We start from the raw sequence: 25,550 nt of genomic DNA, 5'->3' as shown, positions 1-25,550 counted from the left end.
TCAGGACAGGATGGAGTTAACTGCCTCCACAGCAGCCTGTATGGGGCTGTGTTTTGGATTTGCAGCTCAGCCAGGGCTGATAACGCGGCTGTTGCTGAACAGCCCTTGCAGGGTGTCAAGGCTGTCTTGTCCTCTCAGTCTGCCCCTGCCCGGGGGAGGTGAGAAGCTGGGAGGGGTGCAGCTAACCCAAAGGGGCCAGAGGGCTATTCCATGCCCTTGGCAATGGAAATGTGGGGCGGGAGATTCTTCATTTGCATACTTTCATTTTTTTTTTTAGTTTTGCCTGTAAGGCAGCAGTTCATCACTGCATGACTACACATGAAGTTCTAACTTTGCTGCCAGATTTTTCATAAGGCGTATCAAAAGGGCTAATTTCGTTTAAAAAAAAAACACCACAGCATTAGAGAGCTGGGTGTGAGGATGGTGTGTGAGACAAACTCAAGCAACAACATTTAAGCTGAATCAAGAGGATCACAGAATAGCTGAGGTTGGAACAGCTCTCCGGATCCTCCCCCACCCCCCCAAAAAAAATCACTACCTTTATAAATGTTTGACAATTAGAAGTCTAAAGACGGTAAGAGTACAGGGGCTTAAGAAAAAATAAAGCACTTCAGAGTATTAAATGTAACGAGAACCTTTGTTTTATGGCAGTTTAGTGTAGCATTCACAGACAGCAGCGAAGGGTATGCTACAACTGTAGCAATGGCAGGCTAGTTTTATCATACCATAGAAAGGAATCTTGCATTAATATGCAGTGGGATGATGACAAGCAGTACTCATGGCTTGCATTTGAGAAGTCTCTGATTTTTAGCTGTTTAAGTTTACATTTAATAAGCAATTTAGGTGCTCTGACTCCCTTTTTCTCTCCTCCCTCGGTTTACCCTCTGTGTGCTACTTATGTCCATGGCCACCTCAGGCATTTCAGAGCGGTGGCTGCAGGCAGGCGGTGCAGCCTTCCTCCAAGGGTCGCGCAGGGTTCATGGGGAAGCTAAAACTTTGTGTTTCTACAGTTTGCCTGTAGTGCCAAGCTCCCAGGTCCCAAACATCAGCTACTTGCTCCCCGCAGAAGCTGCGTGGCTGCTCTCTAGTGGGGCATTGTGTGCCAGGAGGTGGCATCAGTATGCAACAGAAGGCAAGCTTGCATGTACAGCCTTCTAAGTTCCTGACAAGCAAGTCAGGCAGACAACCGGCCGTCCACCTGCCCAGGCAACAGAATAGCTCAGTCTGCAAGCCACTTGCTCTTTCAGTCTCCCGTTCTGAAGAACAGAGGGAAACCCGTTAAATATAGCACAGATAAAGAAATAGCATAGATGATGTGCATTACAGCTGTGTGTTACCATGTTTTTATACCGCCTTTGGCACCAGAGCAGAAGCAGAAACACTCAGGTCAACTTTACAGTTGGTATATTCTGACTCTAACGCTTGATTTCTATTTCAGGGGAAAAAAAAAACCACCAAACATAAAACTACCTACATATCATCAGGAAATAATCCTCTTCAGAGTGCCACAGTACAGGTAACATGTTAGCTGTGTCTGCCCTTTTAAGTAACTGGCCACTAATGAGACAATGGGCGCCTGAGGACTATATCTACGTGTTATGTGACTTCAGGATCTCAAAATCAACATACTGCAAAGCTGGAAATTTCAAAGCAGACTGTCTCTCTGCAACATTTTCATACCATGAAGCTCAAAGTTCAATTGTCTCTTCTCACAATGTAGAAAAAAAAATCAAGGAGAAGGAAAATCATTAGCAAATAAAAATGTGATCCTGCAGTTGAAAGTGTCAGTCAGAATAGATTTGGAATCAGAGCTTTGTTTCACTTTAGTGATGCTGAATTTCTGTTTTTCATAATTGCCACAAAATAAGGTGTATAGCCTAAATCAGGGACAAGGAAACTAAGTTTGGCACAAGTGTTCCAGTAATTACCAAGTGCTTGAATAGTCAAATACTGTATCTTCTAGCAGCTCTGCTCACTGCAAGGCAGTTTTATCATGCCCTCTTCCACTGTGACTAATAGCCTTGAAGAAATTAGTTACATTTACATTGAGAATTAACAGTAATTTGAAAATAAACCACATCAAAGAGGTGTTTATGTCTGTCTGAATATCTGTACCTCATGCCCATCTCTCAACAGTTTTAGAAAGCATCTGTTAATTTATTTCACATACACGTATTTACATTGGAGGAAATTCACAACACTGAAAATACAACATTTACACATTCACAGATGTACAGTTTTGCACTCTCTCCCCTGCAGGACCAGGCACTCAGCTTTTCTGTCTTCGCAATAATGACAACACCAATTCTCAGTAGATCAAAAAACTGGTAGGTGCAGTGGAGTTCAAGACGCATCATTCTCTGTATGTGGTGGTTATATTCTTCAAGCTATTAGATGGCAGGTTATTTCACTGAAGAAAAATGCCTCTTACATGGTATTTGCATAAGCTTCTACAAATCATAAGCGTATGGGTTTATCTGTTTCTGTTTTACCGTGCTGTCAGTGATCCTTACTCTACAGAGTTCAGTTATCCTTGTAGTAGTTATTAAAGTTGATTCGCAGTAGAAAGTCCTCCAAATGTGGTTGGTATCCTCTGTTTACAAGCTTTGTTACCACTGGAAATAAAACAAAACAAAAACAAAAAAAAAAGCTTCATCTAAGATTAATATTCTGAAGTCAACCTGGACAGGATCTGTGCATTTCAATAAAAAAAAAAGCCTAATACAGAAATCTGAAAACAATGGAAATAAACGTCTATTTTTGCAGAAGAAAGGTCCAATATCTCTTTCTGGAATTACAAAGCATTTCAAATAAGATGGAAGAGAAGGATTACATGTCAGTTCTAAGCGAAGCAGTGTTATGCTAATAAAGAAGTGCTTTCTCAAGCTGCTTTCACAATAAGATAGTCAGCTGACCAGGAAGCATATTTAGGTCCTCTGGTGCCCTCTGTGAAGGAAGAAGCGCTGCTGAAGTTTTCTTAAGCAAAGTCCGTTGTGAGGAAAAACAAAAAAACCCCAAGGAGAACTTCCTGGGACAAACCCCTCAAGCTCTGTGAATGCACAAACCGACTGCTCTGAACATCCTTAGTAACAAAGGCAAAAAGGCACTGGAAACTCCCTAAGCTCATAACCGTCCCATGCACCAGTATAAAGGGAATTAGCAAGCAGCAGCAACATGCAAGGAAGAAGGGAAAGTGTGGAGTTAGAAGTCAGGGCCTGAGCCAAAGCCATTGAAGCCCAGACTACTTTGTACTGGCTTTCAATGGATTCTGGATCAACCCATTGTGAAAGAGCATTTTACAGTACACGGTGACTGAAGGAACAAGTGTAGATGAACAAGCACACATTTGTTTTGTAGTGCTTAATAAAGAGGGTGTAAAGAACCAGGTCATCACTCGGCACATTTCCTTACGGAATGGTCTATTAATCTCTGTCCATGAAGCAACCATAGATCTCGTAGTATGGGCTTAGGTGGCTCCCAGAGGTGTTCTGACTTCCTGTAGGATTTGGAAGCAGCCATTCTAACTCATCCTGAAATATCTGGGTTTGGTCCTTTGACACCATTTTTGGACACCCTTAAAGAATAAAAAGGGCAGCTCATTTCCTGGAGAATATAGTCTGACTAGAAATTAATCTAGAAAAACAGACCTAAGGAAAACAGTTGCACTTCCTTCAAGAATTAAGGGATTTCTAACTGTCCATCAGGGGAAGGATAAGTAACTTCTACTAAAAATACAAGCAAGATCTGAAAGAGAAATGGAGAGGAAAGACAGATCAACCATTTCTTCACATCGTAGGCTAAGCTGACAGTGTGAAGAAATTTTATCGTGTTAAAGGAAAGAACATTTGGCAAATGATCTGTGCAGTTGAAAAACAATTGCCTGGGGCACTAGTTACAAGCTCCAACTCGTGCTGGGAGGCTCTCTGAGCTTTAGTCCAACATGGGAATCAGAATTTTCAAATCTCGTAACAACAGTAATACTCGACTAATGCAGATATATCTAAAATTACTTCTAAGTGGTATCCAACCATCTCTCATAGCGGCCAATAAAAAGTTCCAGAACTCAATTCCAGAGGAAAGAAATATCTAAGCACATCTATAGAGCTAAATACCAAACACTTATTTTGCAAATTAGCAAAAAACTTCTGGTCAGTTTTAGGATATCTGTTAGATTTCTTGTGTTGGTACTTTAATTGATGGATACGCAGATCTTTGCAAAACACAACAATGCGGTTTTCATTTGGGAACTACATTTTCTAACACGCGCTAAGTCCACGCATCTTCCTACTTTCACGTTATGCTTCCAAAAACTCTTTGTATTTTTTTCAGCTGACAGTTGACTTTTTCTTCTGTCTAAAACTTATGCAATTTCTTACCTTTGAATAAGAAGTGGGAGTAGTACTTGAAGGTATTGTACGACTGCTGCATCAGACCAAAGTTGGGATGAACAGCCATTTGCTTCCCTGCATCGAAGCTCCATGACTGAGAGATCAGCTGGCTGCGGAACTTCAAAATGAGGCTGAAGATGCTATGTATAATGTTCATCACAGGGGCGGCCTTCTCTGTCAACAGACCCCTAACAGGACAAAAACAACTTTAGAAATGGAGTTGACATAATCTATTGGTTGTAGGAAGAAAAATACAGAGGGGTCACAATCCTTTAGGTTTCCTGTTTAATTGCTTTTAAAAAAAAAACCCACAGGACTGCAACCAACTGTAACGGTGATTTTAAAAAAGATGTCTAAACCTAACATAATTTGCTTCCACTTACAAGAAACTGATACTTGCATTGGTGTATCTGATTTCTAGAATTACATCTGCATTTGTAAAAGAGGTGACATTTGAAAACATCATCAGGCATTGAGTTTCCCTAAACTTTAATCTCCTCTCACCCTGTCACCCGGTATCCACACAGCAGCTTTAGCTAAGTTTTTTCTTATTAAAACTGAAAAAGAGACATGAAAGGACAGATTTCTTGTTTATGATTTTGGTTCTTTATAATCTCTTCTCCCTCCATCTCCCCACTTTATCATTCCAGTGTATACGCCTTAAGAAACCAAATAAACCCTAGCTCCTCTCGTCTTATTCACACCGCCCTTCTGCCTCATACGGAGTAACTGAAGGGCTAACAGTTTGTGATTCCTAAAAGACAGATGTCTCTTGCACTGCTCATAAATCTGAACAGAAGCATCAGGTCACATTTGTTCCTTCAAAGCCCAGTCCCAGTCACTGCACATATATTAAAGGCATATAAAATGTATAGAAGAAGCATTCATTTACAAAGGCTATGGCAAGGATGGGGTGAAAAAACCCCAAAGCTGTGGCAAGTGTGCCCTCAGTCGTCAGGTTAGAGCTGTCCTGAGTGGACTCGAAGCTTGCAGAAGCAGGGTGAACAGGAGCTGGAAGCAACTCCAAGGAGTCTGGGGAAACGAAGAGGATATGTAGCTGAGGAAAAGCATCAAAGTACAGACCTCATAATGTGCCATGAAGTTTGTTTCCCTCACATAAGAACGCTTTCATATGTAAAGACTACTTTGCATGTCAGGTAGAAGTCACTTTTGCACAAACACATTAGGCTAGACTGGCAGCTCCATTAACGTATATATTTGAAACAAAAATAGGTATGGTAGCTTGCCTGAAGATTGCTTTGTTGAGATATTCAGCATGTGTCCTGTGAATTTCTTCGAGGTTGCCTACAGAAGACAGTTTGTTTCCAAATTCACACCACGTGACATGAAGAATCTGATTAGCAATGTAACCTTGAATAACTTTCACAAAATGCTGCATTTCATGTTTATACAGCTGGAGCTGTCGAAACTGGACAGAATTTGATGCACGACTCACTAAAGCTGAAAACAAAAAATGGTGTTATCATCAGCACCCAGTGAAACTGTCTAAAATCAGGATTTTTAAAGGAGTGAAGGTGTCTGTTAGTAGAGTCTGTTTAAAATGCCATGGAAATTTATTTTTAAAATTGTGGCTTTCGAAGCCTGACACAATTGTTCATAAGCAATTGTCTAGCACATGCTGTTTAAAAGCATTTTAAACAGGACAAGCTCTACTTCGCTCCTGAGACTTACCAGTACGTTTTAAGTGAAACCAAACATCCTTGAGAGTCCACACCATGTGCTTCAGCTGAAGCAAAAAGGAGAAGATCTTGTTGTATTTATTCATGCAGCTCTCAGTAATGACAATGTTCAGAGGCCAGTCAACCTAAAAGAAACAAGAGTGCTGATGATACTGCATTTTTGTGTTACAAATTATAAGAATACTTCAGCATTTCAGGGACATACAAATTAATATATGGATTTTAACAATGTAATGCAATGGCCAGGTTAAATAAATCCTGTCATTTCCATTACACAATTTTTTTACTCCATTCTTAAAAGGTGCTCCATTACTAAGAACATACTCATACTACCACGGTACCTAAGAACCATGGTATAACTGCAGTACTATTACTACTACCTTTCTCCATGCTTTCTTACCTTGTACCTCAGCTCTAAGCAGCTCAGAGCATCAGGTGCATTGGGCTTGAACACTTCGGGAAGGTACTTGAGGGCAAAAGAAAGATTGGAAGCAAGCTGGGTGTCACCATGAAGACTGTACTGTAATGCTTTATTTAGGATAGAATTAAGAACCAGTGGATTCAGCAATTCACCAGGCGTTTGTCCTGATCCAAGCTAGGGGTAAAAAAAAAAGAAATCCTAATTAGACAGTATTAATAAAGAGTCTTGACTCCTGAACACAGGTGAATTAAAGCAGAATGGTAAAGCGGTGCCTATCCTGCCTTGCTCCATCATTCTGACTGGAAGTCTCTACGCCTGCCGTAGGAATGCCTAAACAGCATAAGCAGCAACTTCTGAACTATTTGCTGTTCACAGCATGAAGGTAATCTCATACCTGTACTGGTTTAATTTGCTATGTTGAACTGCCGTTTGCTGTGGTTCAGGAGCTGCTACACATCCTGACTGCAGGGAAGACAGCCTTTAGGCTTCAGTGGGGCAGAAAGGCAGCGACAGGGCTGGTATTATCTATCTGACTCCAGCCTGCCTATCTCATCAACTCAGCACCCTCAGAACTTTACAAATAAAGCTATTCACCAAGTCAAAATCCCCCAAGTGCTTCCCCTAGTTGGGTCTACAGCATTCTTAGGATTCAGAGAAATGCATTAACTATCCTACAGCCACTATTCTCCACTGGCAACCAGCTATATTAACCCAGGCTATCCCTCCTACCTTGCTGTCTTCCCCACAAACAGAGGGGTAAGTAATGAAAATACAGTCTCATCAGGGGGCCCAGCGCTCTCTTCAGGCCTGCTGCCAGCAGATGAAGGAAACAGAGCAATAGCACAGCAGTTTTCACAGGAAAGAGTGAAATACCCTTCCATGACTCTTTATCTGTCGAAGTTTGAAATTATCATCCTCAATGTGTCAAATCCTTGTGCTCTATCGCTGGGATTAGCAGTAGGAAATATTACTCTCTTCCCTGGGACTTCCTTGGACACGGGCATCCCTTCCAAGCAAAGACCTTCGTTTGCCTCAGTCCTTACTACATTAACAGAGTTCCTTGCTACAAGACCCCTCGACACAGCACAAAAGAGGAAAACAGCATGAGCCAGGATTCTAATTCACACCATTCCCTCATTCCCATCCAAATTAATCCAGAGGTGTCAGGCTAAAGCAGACAACCCAAAAGCAAGGGTGAAGACAATACAGCAAATACCTTCTCAAACAACAGGTCACTGAGCGACTGAGCAAACTCCCCATCTTCCATTAACAAAAAGTGTCTCAGTGCTTCAAAATGCTTCTCTACATTCAGTTCCACAAAGTAGTAATCAACTATTGCTTTGTTCACAAGAGAAACACTAGGAATAAAAACACAGAAAAGGTATTATTCTTACAAGCAACTCCTTCCTTACTATTAACATTCAGCTGCGGCTACAGCAGATTAATGCTCCAGTACGTAACTCCAATATCCAAGACAGGATGATATTCACATAAGGACAACAACAACAACAACAACAAAAAAAAAAAAAAAAAAGGAAAAAAAAAAAAAAAAAGAGAGAAATGTCTTCATCCAGAATATCCCAGAATTAAAACCTACCACTTCACATAACTGGGTTTTGAACAGTACTGTGGAAGTTTTTTAAGACTGGCTGCATATAGTGATCTTTACAATATGCTGCTGGGCCTGGAGCAACATTTTATCAATATCCTTCTGTCTTATCTCTGTCACCTACACAACCAGGTTAAGAAAGACTATTAAATCCCTGAGAAGAATATCCTAATTGGCAAAGCTCTGACACTAGATACTCAGGGCAGGTCTGTACTACAGTTTGCACTACAGTGCATATATTCAAGCTCTCTTTAAATAAATCAACTTCCATATCAGGGATAGGCTAATTCTGCCAGTACACAACTCAGGCTCACTTGCTTTGCTGAATGCATGTACATGTATACAGATTGTTCTGGTAGCCAATCTGGATGTTTAAAACTAAGTTAGATAATTAAATCTTTCTACACTGCACCAAGCTTTGAGTATAGCATACTCAGAGTTAGTAAACGGCAATCCAAACTTACAAGAAAGTAGATTCCAAAATAGGAAGTGTTTTATGAATAACTGTTTTCATGACAGAAGCTAATTTTGTACATAATAACAAAAACTTTTCCTTAAAATACCATTAGATATACTAGTAAAACAGTTCAACACATACGTGGTTTCCCTACATATTCCAATACTAACAAGAACAGCTTCTATTAAACTTCAAAACAGCCTTAAAGCTAGAGTTCCCATAGAAACATAAAATATATCCCGATCAATAGGCATGAGCTTTCACACAAAAGATTCTTCTTCCCCCCCTGCCCTTATCTTTCATTGGCCAAACAAAAACTAGCACAAACGTTCTAAATAATACACCTCCTCTTTAAAAGAACAACGGTGTCAAAACCACTGGTGCATAATCCACTACCCTCCAAGCCCTTGTGTTTCAAATAGATCTTCAAATTTTTAATTTACACATAAAAATATAAGTTTATGTTACTGTTTATAATGTAAATCTGAACTTTTTAGTCATCAATGGACCATCCACTTAACCACTTCTGGGAGCAAAGAGAAAATTTAAGAGAACAGATCTGTGTGCAATTCTTTTCTTGAAAAAGAGCTAATGAAGAACACAACATTAATTGCGAAATTATGGATCCACCATTTCTAACAAACACTCACTGAGATACAAGTGGAGCAGTAATAGAACGTTTCATCAGCACTGGCAGAGATAAGAGCTCACTCAGCTGTACAGCCGTCTCATCTGTTGCTGACTGTACCATAGGATCCACAGGAAAAGTGTATGATCTTGGTATCACATGATGCAAGAGATGCGAAACTGGTAGTTCTGCTAAATTGAAAAATATATAGACATTGTAAGCTATTATATTTAAGCGATTTTAGAATCTGTTTCTATTAAGCTCTACAAACCCCTCTAGGTTAGAAAATCATAATGTATCAAAATGTATTTCTTATCTCTGTGCCCAGAAACAAATTGTTTGGCTACTGCAGTTAATAATATTGGTAATTTACTGGTAATTCAGGTGTTTTTTCCTGGCACTCAGCTGTCTTGCTCAAGTTTATCACATCTTCTATTGATCTACTGTTCCAACAATTCTACTCACACATCAAATCATAACTATCTTGATATTTTTCAATACAATACTGATCCGATAAGGCTTTCAAATAAGCTTGTTCTTTCTTCCACGTATCTTCCTCTCCCCCTTCCTCCTCCTCAGTTGTGGGAGCATCAGCTTCAGAAAACGAAGTTTCTTGAGGCACAGGATCTTGGGGAATTGTTTTTTCATGTTGTTCTGCCTAAAACAAAAAAATGGACAAATTTCATGAGAGATGCTGGCTTTGACTACTGACACCTAATGTTTTCTTGCTCCAACTAAAAATAAAACAGCTTACTCACCTGTACTTCTCTGACATGTAAAACCAACATGGTATTACAGTGATTACTAGATTAGGACAGAAACACACCAGTGTGTTTAATCCTTCAAAGAAAACAGAAGTCTTCTTGACAACTACTTTGTTTCTTACCTGTAAGCTCTGTGAGGAATCTGCAGAAGAGTCCTTGTTGACCATATCTGCAATTACTGTAATTACAAGTAATTAAAGACAGTATTTACTTAGACCTGCTTATAATACTTAGTTCATACTTCAGATCTGCTCCTGCAGTTCTTCAAAATTTTGCTATAGGCTATCACAGAAGCAACCACCTCAGTAAGAGTCCCTCCCCATAGTCCCACCCAGGCAGTTTTATGCATGTCCTGTACTCGAGATCACACAAGGTCATATTTCACGAAGTTTCAGACTAGAATTTTTTTAATACTCTGTTTCTTGTATATAGGAGAAAAGACTAAGCTCAAATTCTTTCCTCTGAATTCTACCAGTGTTCAGAAAGTTATGTAAGGAATTAAGTAGTAAGTACCCATTTAGAACATAAACATTTACAGTTACTTTAATGAGCCCTTAAACAAATGCTGACTGAATAAACTTAAATTTATTTTACCTTCTTGTTTCTCTTCCATTACATTTTCTTTTTTGTCATCTTTAATATTAGCCTCAGGAAAGACTGGAACACTGTCAGGCGACTGCGACTGTGGTAAAGTCTTTTCCTTAACTTGTGACATTCTTGTTTCCTTTCTGCTCCCTTCAGCAGGAGATAATTCTTCACTGTACAGAAGTGTCTGAATTGTGGAGTCAGATGAAGGACCCGAAATGGTTTTACGATGAGGTATTGGATCATTTTCTGTAGATGGGGCCCACTTCCCTATTTCGATGCTTGACTGGGATGCGTGACCAAACGAGCTCCAACGAGATTTCAAAGGCTCTGTATCCGAAACCAGTTCTCCGATTTTGATGTGTGACTGTGAAGCATGCCCATGGATATTCCAACGAGGCCTAGCTGAGACCACCTCTGACACGTTTTCCCCAACCTTGATATTGGCATCAGATGCATGACCATGAATGTTCCATCGAGGCCTTGTAGGAGCTACATTTGACACATACTCTCCAATCTTAATATTGGCTTCCGAAGCATGTCCATGAACGTTCCACCTAGGCCTTGAGGGCTCTACTTCTGAAGCATATTCCCCAATTTTAATATGAGCTTCAGAAATATGCCCATGAATATTCCATCGGGGTCGGCTAGATTCAATTTCAGAAGTATAGCTACTGATTTTTATATGTGAGTCTGAAGAATGCCCATAAGGACTTGAATGTGGCTGGTAAGTGTCCACATGAGGTACATATTCTCCCACTCTAATGCTGGCATTGGATGCATGTTCATGAATATTCCACTGAGGCCTTCTGTACTCCACATCAGATACATTTTCTACAACGCTAACATGTCCCTGCCAAGCTGCAGATGGTCTGAGAACTGTATTAAAATCATACTCATTTTGCTGATGCGGTGGTGCATTGTCTTCTCCTTCTAGTGCTCCTCTCAACACAGGCTGATTCTCACCTACCTGAGAGGTCTCAGAAAGATCTGAGTTAATACTTTGGAATGCTTCATCTAGCGAAGACCCTTGTATGCTAGCAGAAACAGGTTGTTCATCTTGTGGTTTAGGTAAGAAATCTTCTATATTCACATTGGATTCAGGCAAGGAATCAGCACTGTATAGAGGACTGCGTGCTTTCTCTGAACTTTGGAGACTGCTTGCAGATCCTGCTGCTTTAGGCTGAAAATGCTGATCAGCATTATTATTTGTCAGCTCTGGCATGGGCAGCCCTTTGTCAGCAGAAGTAGCATATTCCAGTCCAGGCTCAGATTCCTTTCTGCCAACTGCCTCATTAGAATGCAGAGGTTTCACAGAAGACACCTAAAAAAGAAATAATTATTACACCGTATGGCTAGTCATGTTATCAAACTACTTATTAGGGTGTCACCTTATTACAAGTGAGATTTAAAATATTCCAATTTTTCAGATGCACTACAAATGATGTGGTAACTACTCACCCTGCTGGTGTAGTGAACCTTGTGTTTACAGACCATAAAATGAACTGCCTTGAGGGCAACTTGGAACAGCAACCTGGAGTTTATGTACGAAAATAAACTCACCTGTGAACGTGGATCTTTCACAACAGGGTTTTTATCTAAAGCCAACTGGCACTGTCTATAAGGAATAATATCTAATTTTCTCCTGTAGTTTCTATCTGGTAGTTTTTCAAGCATTTCCTATAAGTAAAAATGACAAAACCAAAAGTCTTTAAGTACCAAGTACCAAATTTTCTAAATTATATTTCTTTTTTTTTTCCAGAAGATACCTCGATGTGTTTTTGATCTTCTAAGAGAAACTTAAGACGTGCTGTTTCCAACTTGTGTCGCTGGATTTTCCATAACGCTCTTTGTTCCCTTCGGGCTGCATCATCAGAAAGTTTGCTATAATGGTCAATTAATTCCTGCCTAAATGAAGGTAAAGATAAAGTTAAGTTAAAGATTTCCGCATACTGATTTTCACCCTCCCTTCTAAAGAATGAGACCTTTTAGCACTTCAGAACTGAAATGCAATTTTTTAAAAGTACAAGCCAGACGCTTCAATTACAGAGAATAAACAGGTGGACAAAACAGGACTGTATTCTTAGTCAATATGTATTTCCGTAACTATTCAGGTAGGTCACTCATTCATCTTAAGTATTTTAGATATAACAGGAGAAAGTGAAATACAACTAGATGCACATGAGCAATTCAAATAATTATCAGTCTAACTCCTCCATTTGCCTTTTACTTCTGCTTTGACATACACGTGACCGTTTTGGCTGTGGGCTCAGTTTTTATTTGCAAGATGTAGTTACATTTTTTTCCTGAAACTCTGATCGTAACAAAAGCCAGACTGGATAGGGATGGTGCAAATAAGCGTGTCCCAGATTTCTGGGCCACTAACTATTCCTAATTCACAAAATTGCTCACAAATTACCAAAAATCCTTACATCCATCTTTTAACTGCAAACATTACCTTTGTAAAGCAATGTCTGGGAGCTGCTAGTATTGTAAATACTAATATACAATAATTTTTCCTGAGGTCTTTATGATGGTTTTGGTTTTGGAGTCTCTAAGCTTTAGGAGATTACTCAGATACACTTACCTTGCCTTTTTTTCCAGTTCTTCTTCTAAAGCTTTCAGTCTTTTTTCTCTCTCTCTGAGCTCTCGGGCATAGCTGAAATCATCATCAATCTCCTCTTGCTTTATTGCAAGGCGACGCTGCATAAATATTTAACACTTTTAAAAGCCATTCTCAATATCAGCTGTAACGCGCACATCTGCAAGAAGTTCTTAACTGAACCCCACCAGCTATTAATTCAATTTCAGTACAATAAATCAAGATATCCTTTCAATTATTTCCTTAAGAAACACAGTTGGCCTTTAGAGACACATGCAGAAATACCTCTTGGTCTTTTGCAAACTGCTCTTTCAGTTTTTGAAACTGTTCCCGTTTCTTTGCATCCAAAGCCATTCGTTCTGATATTTGTCGATCTATATTAACATAAAGATATTGTTAGTTTACATTAACAGACCCATTAGAAAATATGTGAAAAAGCACCGCAACTTACCATTAATGGCTTTTAGTACTTTGCTAGCTGTTTCTCGAGCATGAACAATTAATTCTTGTTTGGCTATCTCCATGCGCAAGTCCTAAAAAAAAAAAAACAAACAAACCACAAACACAAAACAAAAAAGGAAACCACCCAAATGAACAAAAATACAGTTAGGAAATTTTTCTATTATTTTAGACTTGAAATACACTCTTGCAAAGACAGGTGCACACTTTATAATGGTTAGTAATCTATGATTGCAGTGCAGAAATATGAATAAAGCAATTAACTAAACGGTAAGTCTATAACTAATATTGAAAGTTAGTACTCCAGACCTTACAAACAACCAAATCCATCTGATACATACACTATATTGATGGCATCTGAAAGACAGAAGCCTCTTTATAACTAAAAGTTTTGAAAACACTGTTAGCTATGCAAATTACAAGAAGTCTTATGTGGTTGCTAATTAGCTCATCACATTTGTTAAATTAGAATCTAACAATCTTTTCAGTACTTTCCAGTAGGAGGGCAAATCTGTTGCTGCAAAGAACTACGATGGAAGTCCAACTCATTTAATATATGAAAATGCCAACAAATGACAACACACCACCTACACTTTAAAAAGCTGTATTTAATATATTTGTTTTGATAATAAGTTTTAATCAAATTTGACAAATTTCCCAATAATTTTATTTTGTTTGATAACTATAAAACAGCAACTGACCAATGAAGAAATTCTGACCATCAGTACAAATTCCTTCAAAGTTATAACAAAAACGAAAAACGAGTATTTAAAATAAATCCCAACAATAAGGTCTTTATTCTTTTATTCATTTACCTTTTCCTCCTTGCTTATGGAACTGTATCGGGCAATTCTTTCCATTCGACCTACGTACACTGCACAATCTCTCTCTATTTCTTTCAGCTCCTCAAGTGAAAAAATAACTGAAATCCGGGGAACGGGTATATCTGACCAACATATATAATGCTGAAAAATGAGACATTTCCTTTTAAATACATTTTTTTAAATCTAAAATGTTAAATATATAATCTGAGTTCATAATCTATTTTTAACTTAGCAATGCTTCCAGATCCTGGAACAAGCCTCCACACAGGATCTAAAGTTTTTATTAAAGCCATCGGTTTTAGCATTAATATAATTCGAGGTAGGAGACAGAGCTGTAATGTTCCAGAACTTGGATCACAGGTCAACATCTCAGGGTCCCCTCTTTCCCACTGAATTGGACAGGAATCTAAAATCTGATACATTCATTTATATTAGGCATATCCTAAATGCCTAAAATTTTGCTTTTCTTAATATCCAAATTAAGTGAGCCTGAGTAACTCGGCACTGAATGCATCCCTCCTATCAAAAGTTAGGTTTTGTTCACTTGTATCCCCCACAGATCTCCACTCAGCAGGAGCTGTCTAGAACATAACTAACGCACACCTACAGGAAAGAGCTCTACACAAGACATAACTCTCAAAAATATGGCCAGTGCACATCACAGAGTACCTATTCCCTAAGTTAAGTATCTTAGGTCTTTCTGCTCAACACCCTTCAATCTCTGAAGCTGTTCTGCTCAGTGCAGAAAACAGACTAGTGGGTTTTTTTTAAAAAAAAAAAAAAAAAAAGCACACAAGCATGCTCACACTGGATTTCCCAGTCTACTGGAAGCAAAAGGGAAGAGCCGGCTGTTTAGGGCATTATCATGGAAAGGGACAAAATCTGACTGGCACTCGCAGAGAGACAGATGACGATTGAACCTGGGTGCCGCGCGTCCTGGGGGAATGTGCTGCCTATTACCATACTGTGGTAGTGACTGATAAAGCTGTAATTTATAATAGAAATGACGGCTGACGCTGATTTATAAAAAGCCCAATTCTACCGGCACATCTGAGTGCCTGCTCAGATGCTTGAGAACGCGTATCAGAGCAAGTGCAGGAGAACTAGCTGAGGGTCGTCTCACTTGAGATATTAGGCTTATGCCTGGCATCTGTATCAGGTATCTGATACCGAGTTGAGGGAAGATGCAAAGTAATTTAACATGTTTTTCTTATCAAGTACAAGACTCATTCTGCAAAATATGAATAAAGAGAACTACTTAAGCACATCTTGGAAATGTAGCGATACAGCTGAAATACAAAAGCTATGCAGAACTGAGTCAAGACTTGGTAAGTGAGGCATCATGAAAGCAAAAAGTAGTAGTGTGAAAAATGGAAGGCACTTGCTTGGAAGCCTAAAAGATTTCTGCTTTCAATACAAGGGAAAATAAGACATATAGCATATGCATTGGATCCGATAAATTTGTGGCTGTTAAAAATTCATGTTTCTGCAGTGAGGTGTCAGCAAGTAGAGTGGATAATCAGCTCGTAAGTATCTGAGAGCAAGTAACTGCCCTTCATGAATCAACAGCCTAATAACACAAGATCAGTTTTCAGTAAAGGAGCAAACTTGTTAAAAACCTAGAAACTTGCTCTAAAGAGACATGATTTGCATTTGCTCAATGTAATAGGAAGCAACCAAACCAAAACTTACCCTAGGACAGCACAGTTTCAGCAAGTTTATGGTTTTCCCACATATGTATACATCATTAGCAATATGTTTAAGAAATATAGGGACACAATCTTCTACCTCTTTTGAAATCAAAACATAACCATGAGTCCAGTAATGTTTATCTACATAACAAAAAGATGAAAGTAGATATTTTAAATTCTTTAATTAACAGCACAAATTATATGAGTTAGAAATGCTCCATACATATACTGTACCTCTGAAACAAAGATAGTCCTCATTCACCTGGATCATAAATTCTCCATAAACATCTCTGAATACACCACTGTATACCCAATCATAGATGAATCTAAAAAATATAACATTGTACAATATTGAAAATCAATCCTCTCGCCTTCCTAACTGTATTATAACTGAACACTAAGCATATTCTTCAAAATATCAAAACACACAAGCTATAGGCAAGATAAGAACCAGCAATTAACAGCTGTCACACTGATATTTACAGACACACAGGATTGTGTCTCTACATTTTTCTTAAAAGAAGCCATCTTTAGGTAGAACATTTAAGTGGTCATTAGTTTACAATGAAAGACATTGCCTTAATTAAAACAATTTTTTTATTTCTGTATATTAATTTACTGAGTATGAATTTAAAATCTCTAGAAATCTTTAGAGCACATCAAAAGCATCGGGAGAGATAAGCAGGAAGGATTTATTTTAAAGAGATGTAACTTTAGCAGGGAGAAACTGAAAGGGTATATAACAAGACGCAACACCAAGCACTTTTTCCCTGGACCTAGAGACATTTTTAATACACGTGTAACAATGAGAACTACTATTCTGGAATACTTATTCATGCTTTTTCATATTTCCTCTGTGTGAAACCAAACTTCTGAAGAAATAAAAAAAATACAATTATCTGAAGCTATAGTAAAAAGGCTCAGAGCACCCTGAAGCTTATCTTTTCTTCTCTTACTAGTTGCAATATGGACACTGTTTCTAGACGCTGGGTCAGTGTGACAACCAGGAAGCAGTTAGCACAGGAACCACATTCAATTTCAAGGTTGTTCAGTAGAAAGCTAAGAACTTCTAAAGTGCTAAATCTGATGTTTCTATGAGAGCAACAACTTCTATTATTTAATTTCTTTCAGGTTAATAAATGAGTGGGATAACACTTTCTGCAGATACTGGAGGCCCCCTTCCACGGCAACCCTGATAGTACACGACGAATGTTTCGATAGAGGTCTCAAACAAATTTAGGAGTCAATGCTGTAAGTATCACATACCAGTAAGCATATTTTCGTATTTTTACATTCATTGTGATGCCATGACACCCTGCCCTTGCAATTTTAGAAATCTGACTACCTTCTATAAATTGCGGGGCAGGAACTGTGTAGATATTTCAATGAGTCTTCTGGTAAACCTGAAATAAAATTTCTCCGGAGAACATTTTATGTAAAAGGAATTAAAAATAACAAGAGTGGCCAGGGGAGGAACCTTAAATTTAGAGCATTTTGACAGATTTTGTTTTTCCCTTTACAGTATCATTACAACTATTAAGTATCATTGTAAACTGATAATGGACTACAACTATAATCCCTAAAAATATCTATTTAAAAAAATTTAGTGTCTCTTCAGAAGTCTATAAACTGACAATTTCTAAATTGATGTGCACTGCTTAACAAAACTGTTGCAATCCAAGGAACTCTACTTCCTGTTGTTACCTACATCTACTTCATGAACAGCAGATATTTTTTTAATTGTTTAAATTTAATCTTTAAATTTTAAAGAAAAAAAGAGTGGAAATATGCATGAACTTTCCCAGTTTGCACAACACAAAGAGAAAGCGGTTAGTTGCCAGTTTCAGGATTTTACTACAGGTATGAGAAGAAAAAAATAGAAGTTTAGCTGAGTCTTATATTCTAGTATGAATTTCCAGGACGAGCAGCGAGAAAGAAGTCTTATTTACACATATTTATTTACTGATCTAGTCACACATAAACCCCTTATGCTGTTACTGAGCTGGAAAACAGAAATAAATGATTCAGCAAAATGAATTAATTTTAATATGTATTTTGCAGATACAGCCACATCTTATATTTTCTCTGAAAATGTTAAAAGCCATTGCTAAATTAGCAGTTACTCACCAGATTACTAATTCAGAACTGCTCTTAAACACAATTACGCAGAGAACAGTATGGACGCACCTTGTGTACGGTTCACAACTTGTCTTCAACAAAGACAGAAGGACTGGATAATGCTCATTGCTACAGTTGTTGAGAGCCTCTTTGTACAGGTATGAAAGCAATTTAACACCCTAAATGAAAAATATTCTAATGTTAGGCAACAAACTTCACTACAACTCTAATAACAAAAGACTCGTACATACACAGCTTGACATGTTTCACTAGGCACAGAGGGCAGGATTCCTCTCACTTCCTCTAGTTATCTGCAGTTAAGATCACTTTATCTGAGCTAGTTACCTCAAGCTCACTTCAGAGTCACTGGAGGGAAACAGGTATGTTTACAGTTGGATTCATTTGACTTGCTACAAACACCTCCTTTAGAATGAAATGGAATGTACTCTAAGGTTTATTCTGGGTCCTTTGTTTACTTTAGAAATTGAAAACACAGCACAAAATTACAAATCCTAAAATATCTGGAGAAAGGATCATGGCATTCTATCCGGAGGTCCAAGGCCCTATCTTTGGTAGCAGAGGGACCAACACTAAACATTTTATGTAAAATCCTACCTAATTTGGAAAAATATTAACATTGTAACCCAAACCAAACCAAAAAACATCAAATTAATTATCACCGTAGGGAATGAATCACCAGCTCCACCACTGATCCCCAGTGCTGTTGTTCCTATGCCACAAAGTTCAGCTAAATACCTAAAAAACAATATTAAAACATATAGAACAATTTCAACCAGAAGTCTCTGAGATCACAGTGATGAACTTTGCTAAAGTTGAATATCAAACAACAACCCTACTGTATCAGCTGAATGATAACAGGGATAACAACAAAACTGAATATAAAGACCTTACATGTTTTCCCTAGAACCTGCTAGATATAAAGAAATCTTTCTGTTAAAATAGAGGAAAATTCTGAAAGACTATGTAGGAATGTCCATGTAATCTGTCTCTTTTAGAGTATATGAAGAAATAGATTACATTTTTTCTGCAATGAAAAGCTTAAATATTTAATATTATTCTCTTACCTCAACTGACGACCTAATTTTCTGAAGAGAAAGCTGATTGTTAGAAGACTTAAAGTAGGAGGCGTTGACAAAACACAGGCTCGGTAATATTGAAGATACTTTCTCAGCCCACTTGTGAATGCCTAGGATCAACAGAAAATACTTAGAGTCTTACTGTTGAAGCTGTTAATAGTCCATCTATGTCTCACATCAATTGCATCAGCATGAAAACAAACCTTTTACTAAAAGAAGTTGCATGTGCAGGTAAGAGGGGCTTGTATACCAAAGGAAGGGGAAGGAAAGAGTCTGTGCAGCTTCAGACATTCAAATTAGCCAGATGACTCCTATATACTCTTTATACATCCAACGCACGGAGCCTGTACCCACACAGAGCGTAAGAAAGCGCCTCGGTTCAGCTTCTTTGCATTGCCCTTTGAGGAGCTCCTCGTTCTCTAACAGCTATGCTAAGAACCTAGGGAAACCGCTTTCCTTACCTTCCTGCCTAAATTGGATACTAGAAAAAACTTATCTAGAACTTGTCTAATAAGACAAGGAGTGAGACCTTCTTAATCAATTTCTACTGACATTGCCGTAAATCAAATATTCAGAAGGAATACATTTTCATAACCAATCCTAACTTAATTCTATGCATTAGAAAGAGATTAAATCACCCCATATGTGTACATACAATTCAGCATAATATACAAAGGATGGACAGGGAATATTTGCACTGAAATCTCAACTGAGAAAAAGTAATTAAAGCTATTACATACCATATTTCTCTACAGCAGTTTTTATTTTTTTTAAAAATATATTACATATATACATACTGTATTAAGAATGTTCTTGTATTTTAATTTTATACATTTCCATGTATAAACAAGTCATGTTTTAAAAACTTCTAAAAATGATATTCATTTAGTCCTCAACAGAACAACAAATCACACTCCGGGAAATGAAGACCTTTTACCGTGTGTTTCAGCGCAAGCAAGCCCTAAGCACACAGAGCTGTGATTTACACGCAGCAGCACTGTTCATTGCCAACCTGGGATGAGCATCACACTTAAAATGTTTTGCAGTTTTGCAGAATGCAGAAATTCCAGCTTTACACCAAATCAAAGTTACTCTCTCTACCTAAGATAACTGGGCCACTAAATCTGGATGATTTAATACAGTTGTTTTACCTGAAACACAAGTCCTTTGCTGTATGAAGAATCTAAAACGGGCTGAAGAGAAAAACGACTTAGTCGAGTGTAATAGGTTCCATACTCTGCAACTTCTGAGAGTAGGCTGTGCATTGTCTCTGGTGAAGTACCGGATACATATACCCCCTCCTTTATCACAAAAGTCTGAGCAGCCTAAAAGCATACAGGGAGGGAAAAAAAAAAAAAAGGCAGATTCAACAATTTCATAGCTGTATTCTGATTTAAAATAGCAAACATTTACACACAAAAATAACAGCAAAGTTTCAGTTTAGATACCCTGGTGACTGAGACTATGTAACTAGGACAGCGTGATAAACATATTGTAGCAAAATCTCAGGAGTATGAATGGTATTTTCAAATACACAGAATAAGACTCATTATCTAATTCCTTATAGAAAATCTAATCTACAAAAATATTTACGCATCCGTTTTCAAATATTCATAAACCTATTTTCACTTAGAGGACTAAAAATACTCTTAGCCTATTGCAATAACATCATTATTGCCATATATAAATACTGCCTTATTGCCATTAGGTCACATCCAACTTTTTAACAGTATCCACAACTGCAAGATCTCAAAAGAAATAGATGTATTAAAGAGAAAACCTCTACATGGGAAAAAAAGATGCGACTAAGATGCGCAGTTAAAAATCTTCCATACCTGATTGAGTGAAAATGTAGTGGATACCACACCTATGAGGACATTCAAGACATCCTTAACCAGTTCAGGTTCCTTCATTAGCACGAGCTGTGGAAGCTGCAGTACAGTATTACTGAACAGCTGCAATTCCCCTTCTCGAAGTTTGTAGAATTTGTCAAAAGCTTCTCTCCCGGCTTCAGTAAGATACGGTTCCTCTTTTTTACCAGGTGGGCTGTGTCAGAGTAAACACAACACTGCAAGGTGATTATATGAAAAGAAAGAAATCTATCTGCTAAAAAAAAGAAAAAAAAAAAAGGGCGTTTTAAAATTTTACACAGTCAGTATTGACCCCAGAAGAAGCTACTAGTTAATATAGTATATTTTCAAGGGAATGTGCCTTTGGTCAATGAAAGCGTAGCCCAAAATCAGCACAGTGAATAGGTAGATAATCTGAACATCAGTTCAGAGACAGAAACCTCGACAGAGAATTACCAGCTTCTTTTGTGGGAGTGAAAACATCCTGACGCAGTTTTCACGTTAGGAAAATGAGGTCAACATATACCAGATTTCCAGGGTCCACGTAATACTAATATTCAAATATGTTAAAGAGCAATATGCTCAAAATGCTATAATGACTTGTATTAACACATAAGGATTGACTTGAATTAACACTTGAGGATTACTATCCCCTCCAAAACAATTTCTCCTTCCAATTCTTCCAAAAATTCTGAATTCTAGTAGCATGCATTACATGAAAGCTGTCAGGCACATGGTCTATATTTGACTCTAAGATCCTTACAGTCTAAACGGGAGCAAGAAAATCTCTCTTGTACTAGGAACAAAGCTGGAGTGTGCTACAGTGGCTGTGAAAAATCAGGTCAGAGAAATTCAGAGTTTCTGAGCTTTTTAGGCTCAGAAGTTGAAAGAACACTGTACAACACTGCAACAGACACAGTGGATTATTACTTAAAATTACAGAAAACATACAGAGCAAAGTTTCTCCAAGAATCAGGCACCCCACTGTCCAACAGGAATGTAAGGAAGGTACCTGCCATACCTGCCTTCTTTTTTTTCTTCTGTTTTAGGGAAGCTAAGAAGCTTTAACAAAGCTACATAGAGCCTTCTCTCAGGAGATGCATCTTCTGCTCAACAGCCAAAAGAACTACAAGTCTAACTACACCATCTAGAAATCTATTATAAGAATAATTTCTGTTTTGGTTACAAACAGGGAAAGGAATACAATACTGTACAATACTGGGAGATACGGGTTTAATTATTCTAGTGCTCTACAACTACTGCTTTCTCTTTTGAAACTGAAAACATGGAATCATTTTAGACTGAGATAAATTGCATAGTGCATAAGAAATCAGTTAGAAAAATGTTGCATTTCACACAAACAGCAAGTGTTCCCATAATCCCTTTAGTGTTTTTGTCAAAGATTCCACCTCTTCCTATGAAACAGCTGCAATCTAAGATCTAGTTTGCTGAAACTGCACGACCTTGATTCCTTTCTCAATCATTAATGCAGCATATTGAATTCTGTGAATTAAATATGCACATTTCACTATACTGAGGTCACTTGGAACTAAGATAAAATGCACCTTCATACATTTGCATATGATGCGTACTAAGTCTGCCAGTAACATCAGACACATACTATCCAATTCTTTCCCAACATCTTCGTTTGCTGGGTCCATATGTAAGCACTGCATCCCACAAGTCTATGTCTGGAGTCATGCTCGGCTCTGACTGAGAATCGGGAGTCAAATTGGATGCGGACTGGAATCCCTCATCTTCTGACTGGTCTATACTTTGGGGAACCTGTCAGAGAGAGTTCAAGTGTTATACATGAAAACATTTCACCAAAGAGACATACTCTAATAAAGACCATGTTCTGCTATCGTTCGTGATCAAGTGACTCTATGTGACCCAACCTGTGTCGCCCACCCTCCCTTTACATCTGTTAGGTTCTTCCTGTAGACATTTGTTTCACCTGGTAAGTCTCTACTGGTATTAATGCCTATACCTAAAACAACAATCACCATCAAAGTAACAGACTAAGTTTGTCAGTGTTAAACTTGAAACTTAGTTCTCTGGTAAGCATATAGTTCTACAAATTGAGAATCTGAGGTCTGGAAATTCAACGATATGTAACACTACTGAAATCATACTGCTCCGTATTTCACTTGAGCAAATGATCCAGGCCCTAGTTCTTCAAATTAGTAAACATTTTTTTAACTATGACTAACATAGTTTATTCCCTTATGCTTATTCATATGCAGAAAAATCTGCAGGTGTCCAAACAGTGTACATGCCACATCCTCACCTCCCACTCAAGAGGAGTTGTATGTGCAGAATAGTACTCAATTTTAGTAAAAGACAATCACACCCACATAAAAAAGCAGCATGTTCTTCAAGAAATAGCAAATCTTCTAGTCTGATGGAAAGAGTACAGCAGTTACTCAAAAAGGTTCTGCCTCCCCTAAGTTCAACCTTATGTGCATGTTGAATGGCATGGGGGTTTTCTTTTTCATTGTATTTGCCTTCAAGTTTCAATTAAGACCACACCAAACGCATGCATACACTCCCAAACAAATGATATCATACTTTAATTGCAAGCCCAGACAAATCTGCATTGTCAGGCACGGGTGGCAGATCCAGCTTGATGTCCATATCGTATGTACGGCTATGGACGAGAGCGCCGAAGAGGGAGACCCGCGTTTCTTTCTCAAACTTGTCGCCAGCAGGATAGTTCTGTGAGAACAGCCCGATGGCCGGGAGTCCGGTGCCAGGCGCAGCCTCCATTATCTGAAGCGTCCTTTGAATTGTGTCGTTGAACTGGCATTCTTCGTTTGTTATTAGAGACTGTATGTCAGCTTCAAATACGCTTACATCATAATAATCATATCCCTGATATTTGACATTTCTCCCAACATATTTGTTGTTCAGAAAATAGTCCTTTTTTTGTGGTACAAGCTGAGGAGGACCTGTTCCAGCAAGCTGAACTAGGAGATCCAAGACGGAATTAACCTCAGTAAACGGCAAGCATTCAGCTGTTTCCAGCTCCTCCACAAGGTTCTCCAGCCTATCCGCCTGAGCACCTAGGCCACCAACTCTCAAGTTGAAAGACAGCATCAAAATTTTATTTTTCACTGGAAGCCTGGAAACGTTTGACTGCAGCTTACGAGCCTCGTCTTGAAAAAGGTTTATGAAGAGAGCATTATAAGCAACCCTTTTCAGATTTTGCTTAGCCCTTCTCTTGCTGATCTTCTGCCTGCCCAGGTGGACCTTCCATGGCAAACCAGTCAAGTGCGCTTCACACAAATCACTGAACAACTGCGTAATGCTCTCCATTTCAAATCAAGTCGTCAGGTTACAGCAGCGACGGTCTAGGTCTCTAGTTTCATGCAAAGACCTGAAAAATATCAGGAAAAAGGAAACGCTCTTAACGCGTGTAGGAGAAGTTGATGAGTTCACTTTAACTTAAACTGAGACAGCCCAAAATGGGAGAGAACCGACCGAGCGCATATTTAGGACATGAGCTGCAAGAATAACACTGCGACTCTGATCACAAGCAAAGCGATGGCGGCGCAAGGTTAATTCCAGACGCCTGATGTTGCTCGCACTGAGCTAGCACAGCGGAGGCTGCCCGGGCGCCGGACCCCCGCGGGCACCGCCGCTGCCGCCCCGGCTCTCCTCAGGGGCCGCCCGCGGGCGGGGAGGGGCTGGTGCTGGCGGCGACCCGCGGGGCCTGCGGCGGCTCCCACCGACAGGGCCCTTCCTTCCGCCCCGCCAGGGCACGCCGAGCACCCGCGCCATCCCCCGCATCACCCCGCGGAGCTGCCCCGCCACCCCCGGCCCCGCCACCCTTCTCCCTCCCCCGGGGACGGGACGGGACGGACGGACGGACGGACAAACGGACACCCCTCGGCCCGAGCCCCAGCACTCCCCGCCGCCCCCGCCGTACCTGGGGCGGCTCGGCCGGGACCGGCGGGAGCGGGACGGCGCCGCCGCCCCCTCCTTCCCCCAGCGCCGGGCGCCGCGCACGGCGCCGCCGACGTCACGCGAGCGCGACGGGCCGTAGGGCGGCGAGGGCGGGCGGGGACGACGGACGGACGGGCGGACGGACGGGCGGACGGGCGGCAGCGGGACAGTCCCCGCCGGGCGGAGCGCGGGCAGGGGCGGGAGGCGGCGGGCCGGCGCCCCGGGCCGGAGGGAGGGAGCGTTCCCGCCACTACGGCGTGGTTTAAAGGCCGGTTTGGGCAGTTCACGGTTTTAAAGCATCCCTGCGGTACTTGCTGCTAACGCTGGGCCTCAACTCACAATAAATAACACGCAATTCATCGCCAGAAAGCGATAAACCGCGCTTGTGCCCGTCCCCATCTGCAGAACG

The 25,550-nt window shown here is 39.6% G+C and overlaps 1 protein-coding gene across 3 annotated transcripts; it reads right to left on the bottom strand.

The window, feature by feature from the left end:
* Window positions 1–620: 620 nt before the first annotated feature.
* Window positions 621–25,213, bottom strand: TUBGCP6 (tubulin gamma complex component 6). 3 transcript variants are annotated; one of them, XM_075081258.1, is made up of 27 exons: window positions 25,125–25,213; window positions 23,765–24,572; window positions 22,815–22,978; window positions 21,179–21,389; window positions 20,495–20,668; window positions 19,332–19,453; window positions 18,927–19,002; window positions 18,316–18,425; window positions 16,363–16,454; window positions 16,130–16,269; window positions 14,429–14,578; window positions 13,606–13,687; window positions 13,440–13,528; window positions 13,140–13,255; window positions 12,322–12,460; window positions 12,116–12,232; window positions 10,562–11,876; window positions 10,090–10,145; window positions 9,669–9,861; window positions 9,226–9,394; window positions 7,726–7,867; window positions 6,489–6,683; window positions 6,081–6,213; window positions 5,636–5,849; window positions 4,377–4,576; window positions 3,412–3,574; window positions 2,140–2,615 (listed from the first exon to the last, which is right to left on the bottom strand). In XM_075081258.1, exons 2-26 carry the CDS (start codon window positions 24,509–24,511, stop codon window positions 3,423–3,425), a joined length of 5,298 nt encoding a protein of 1,765 aa, XP_074937359.1. In that variant the 5' UTR covers window positions 24,512–24,572; window positions 25,125–25,213; the 3' UTR covers window positions 2,140–2,615; window positions 3,412–3,422. The 3 variants fall into 3 exon arrangements, with proteins under 3 accessions (XP_074937360.1, XP_074937359.1, XP_074937361.1); XM_075081259.1 differs by lacking the exon at window positions 3,412–3,574 and having other exon boundaries at window positions 621–2,615; XM_075081260.1 differs by lacking the exons at window positions 23,765–24,572; window positions 25,125–25,213 and having other exon boundaries at window positions 22,767–22,840.
* Between the last annotated feature and the right edge of the window lie 337 nt (window positions 25,214–25,550).

This window comes from Phalacrocorax aristotelis, chromosome 1 (genome assembly GCF_949628215.1).
Source record: "Phalacrocorax aristotelis chromosome 1, bGulAri2.1, whole genome shotgun sequence".
In the NCBI taxonomy this organism is placed as follows: domain Eukaryota; kingdom Metazoa; phylum Chordata; class Aves; order Suliformes; family Phalacrocoracidae; genus Phalacrocorax; species Phalacrocorax aristotelis.
Note: the sequence above shows the minus strand (reverse complement) of the source record. Positions and strands in the feature narration are given on the sequence as shown.

Bases quoted from the DNA above. Each gene is read 5' to 3' on its own strand.
- TUBGCP6 (XM_075081258.1), bottom strand. From the start codon at position 24,511: ATGGAGAGCATTACGCAGTTGTTCAGTGATTTGTGTGAAGCGCACTTG. The intron at 22,979-23,764 runs GTATGATATCAT...TCTCTCTGACAG, and splicing joins TGTCTGGGCTTGCAATTAAA to GTTCCCCAAAGTATAGACCA. The intron at 21,390-22,814 runs GTATGTGTCTGA...ACTCTGACACAG, and splicing joins TGTTGGGAAAGAATTGGATA to CCCACCTGGTAAAAAAGAGG.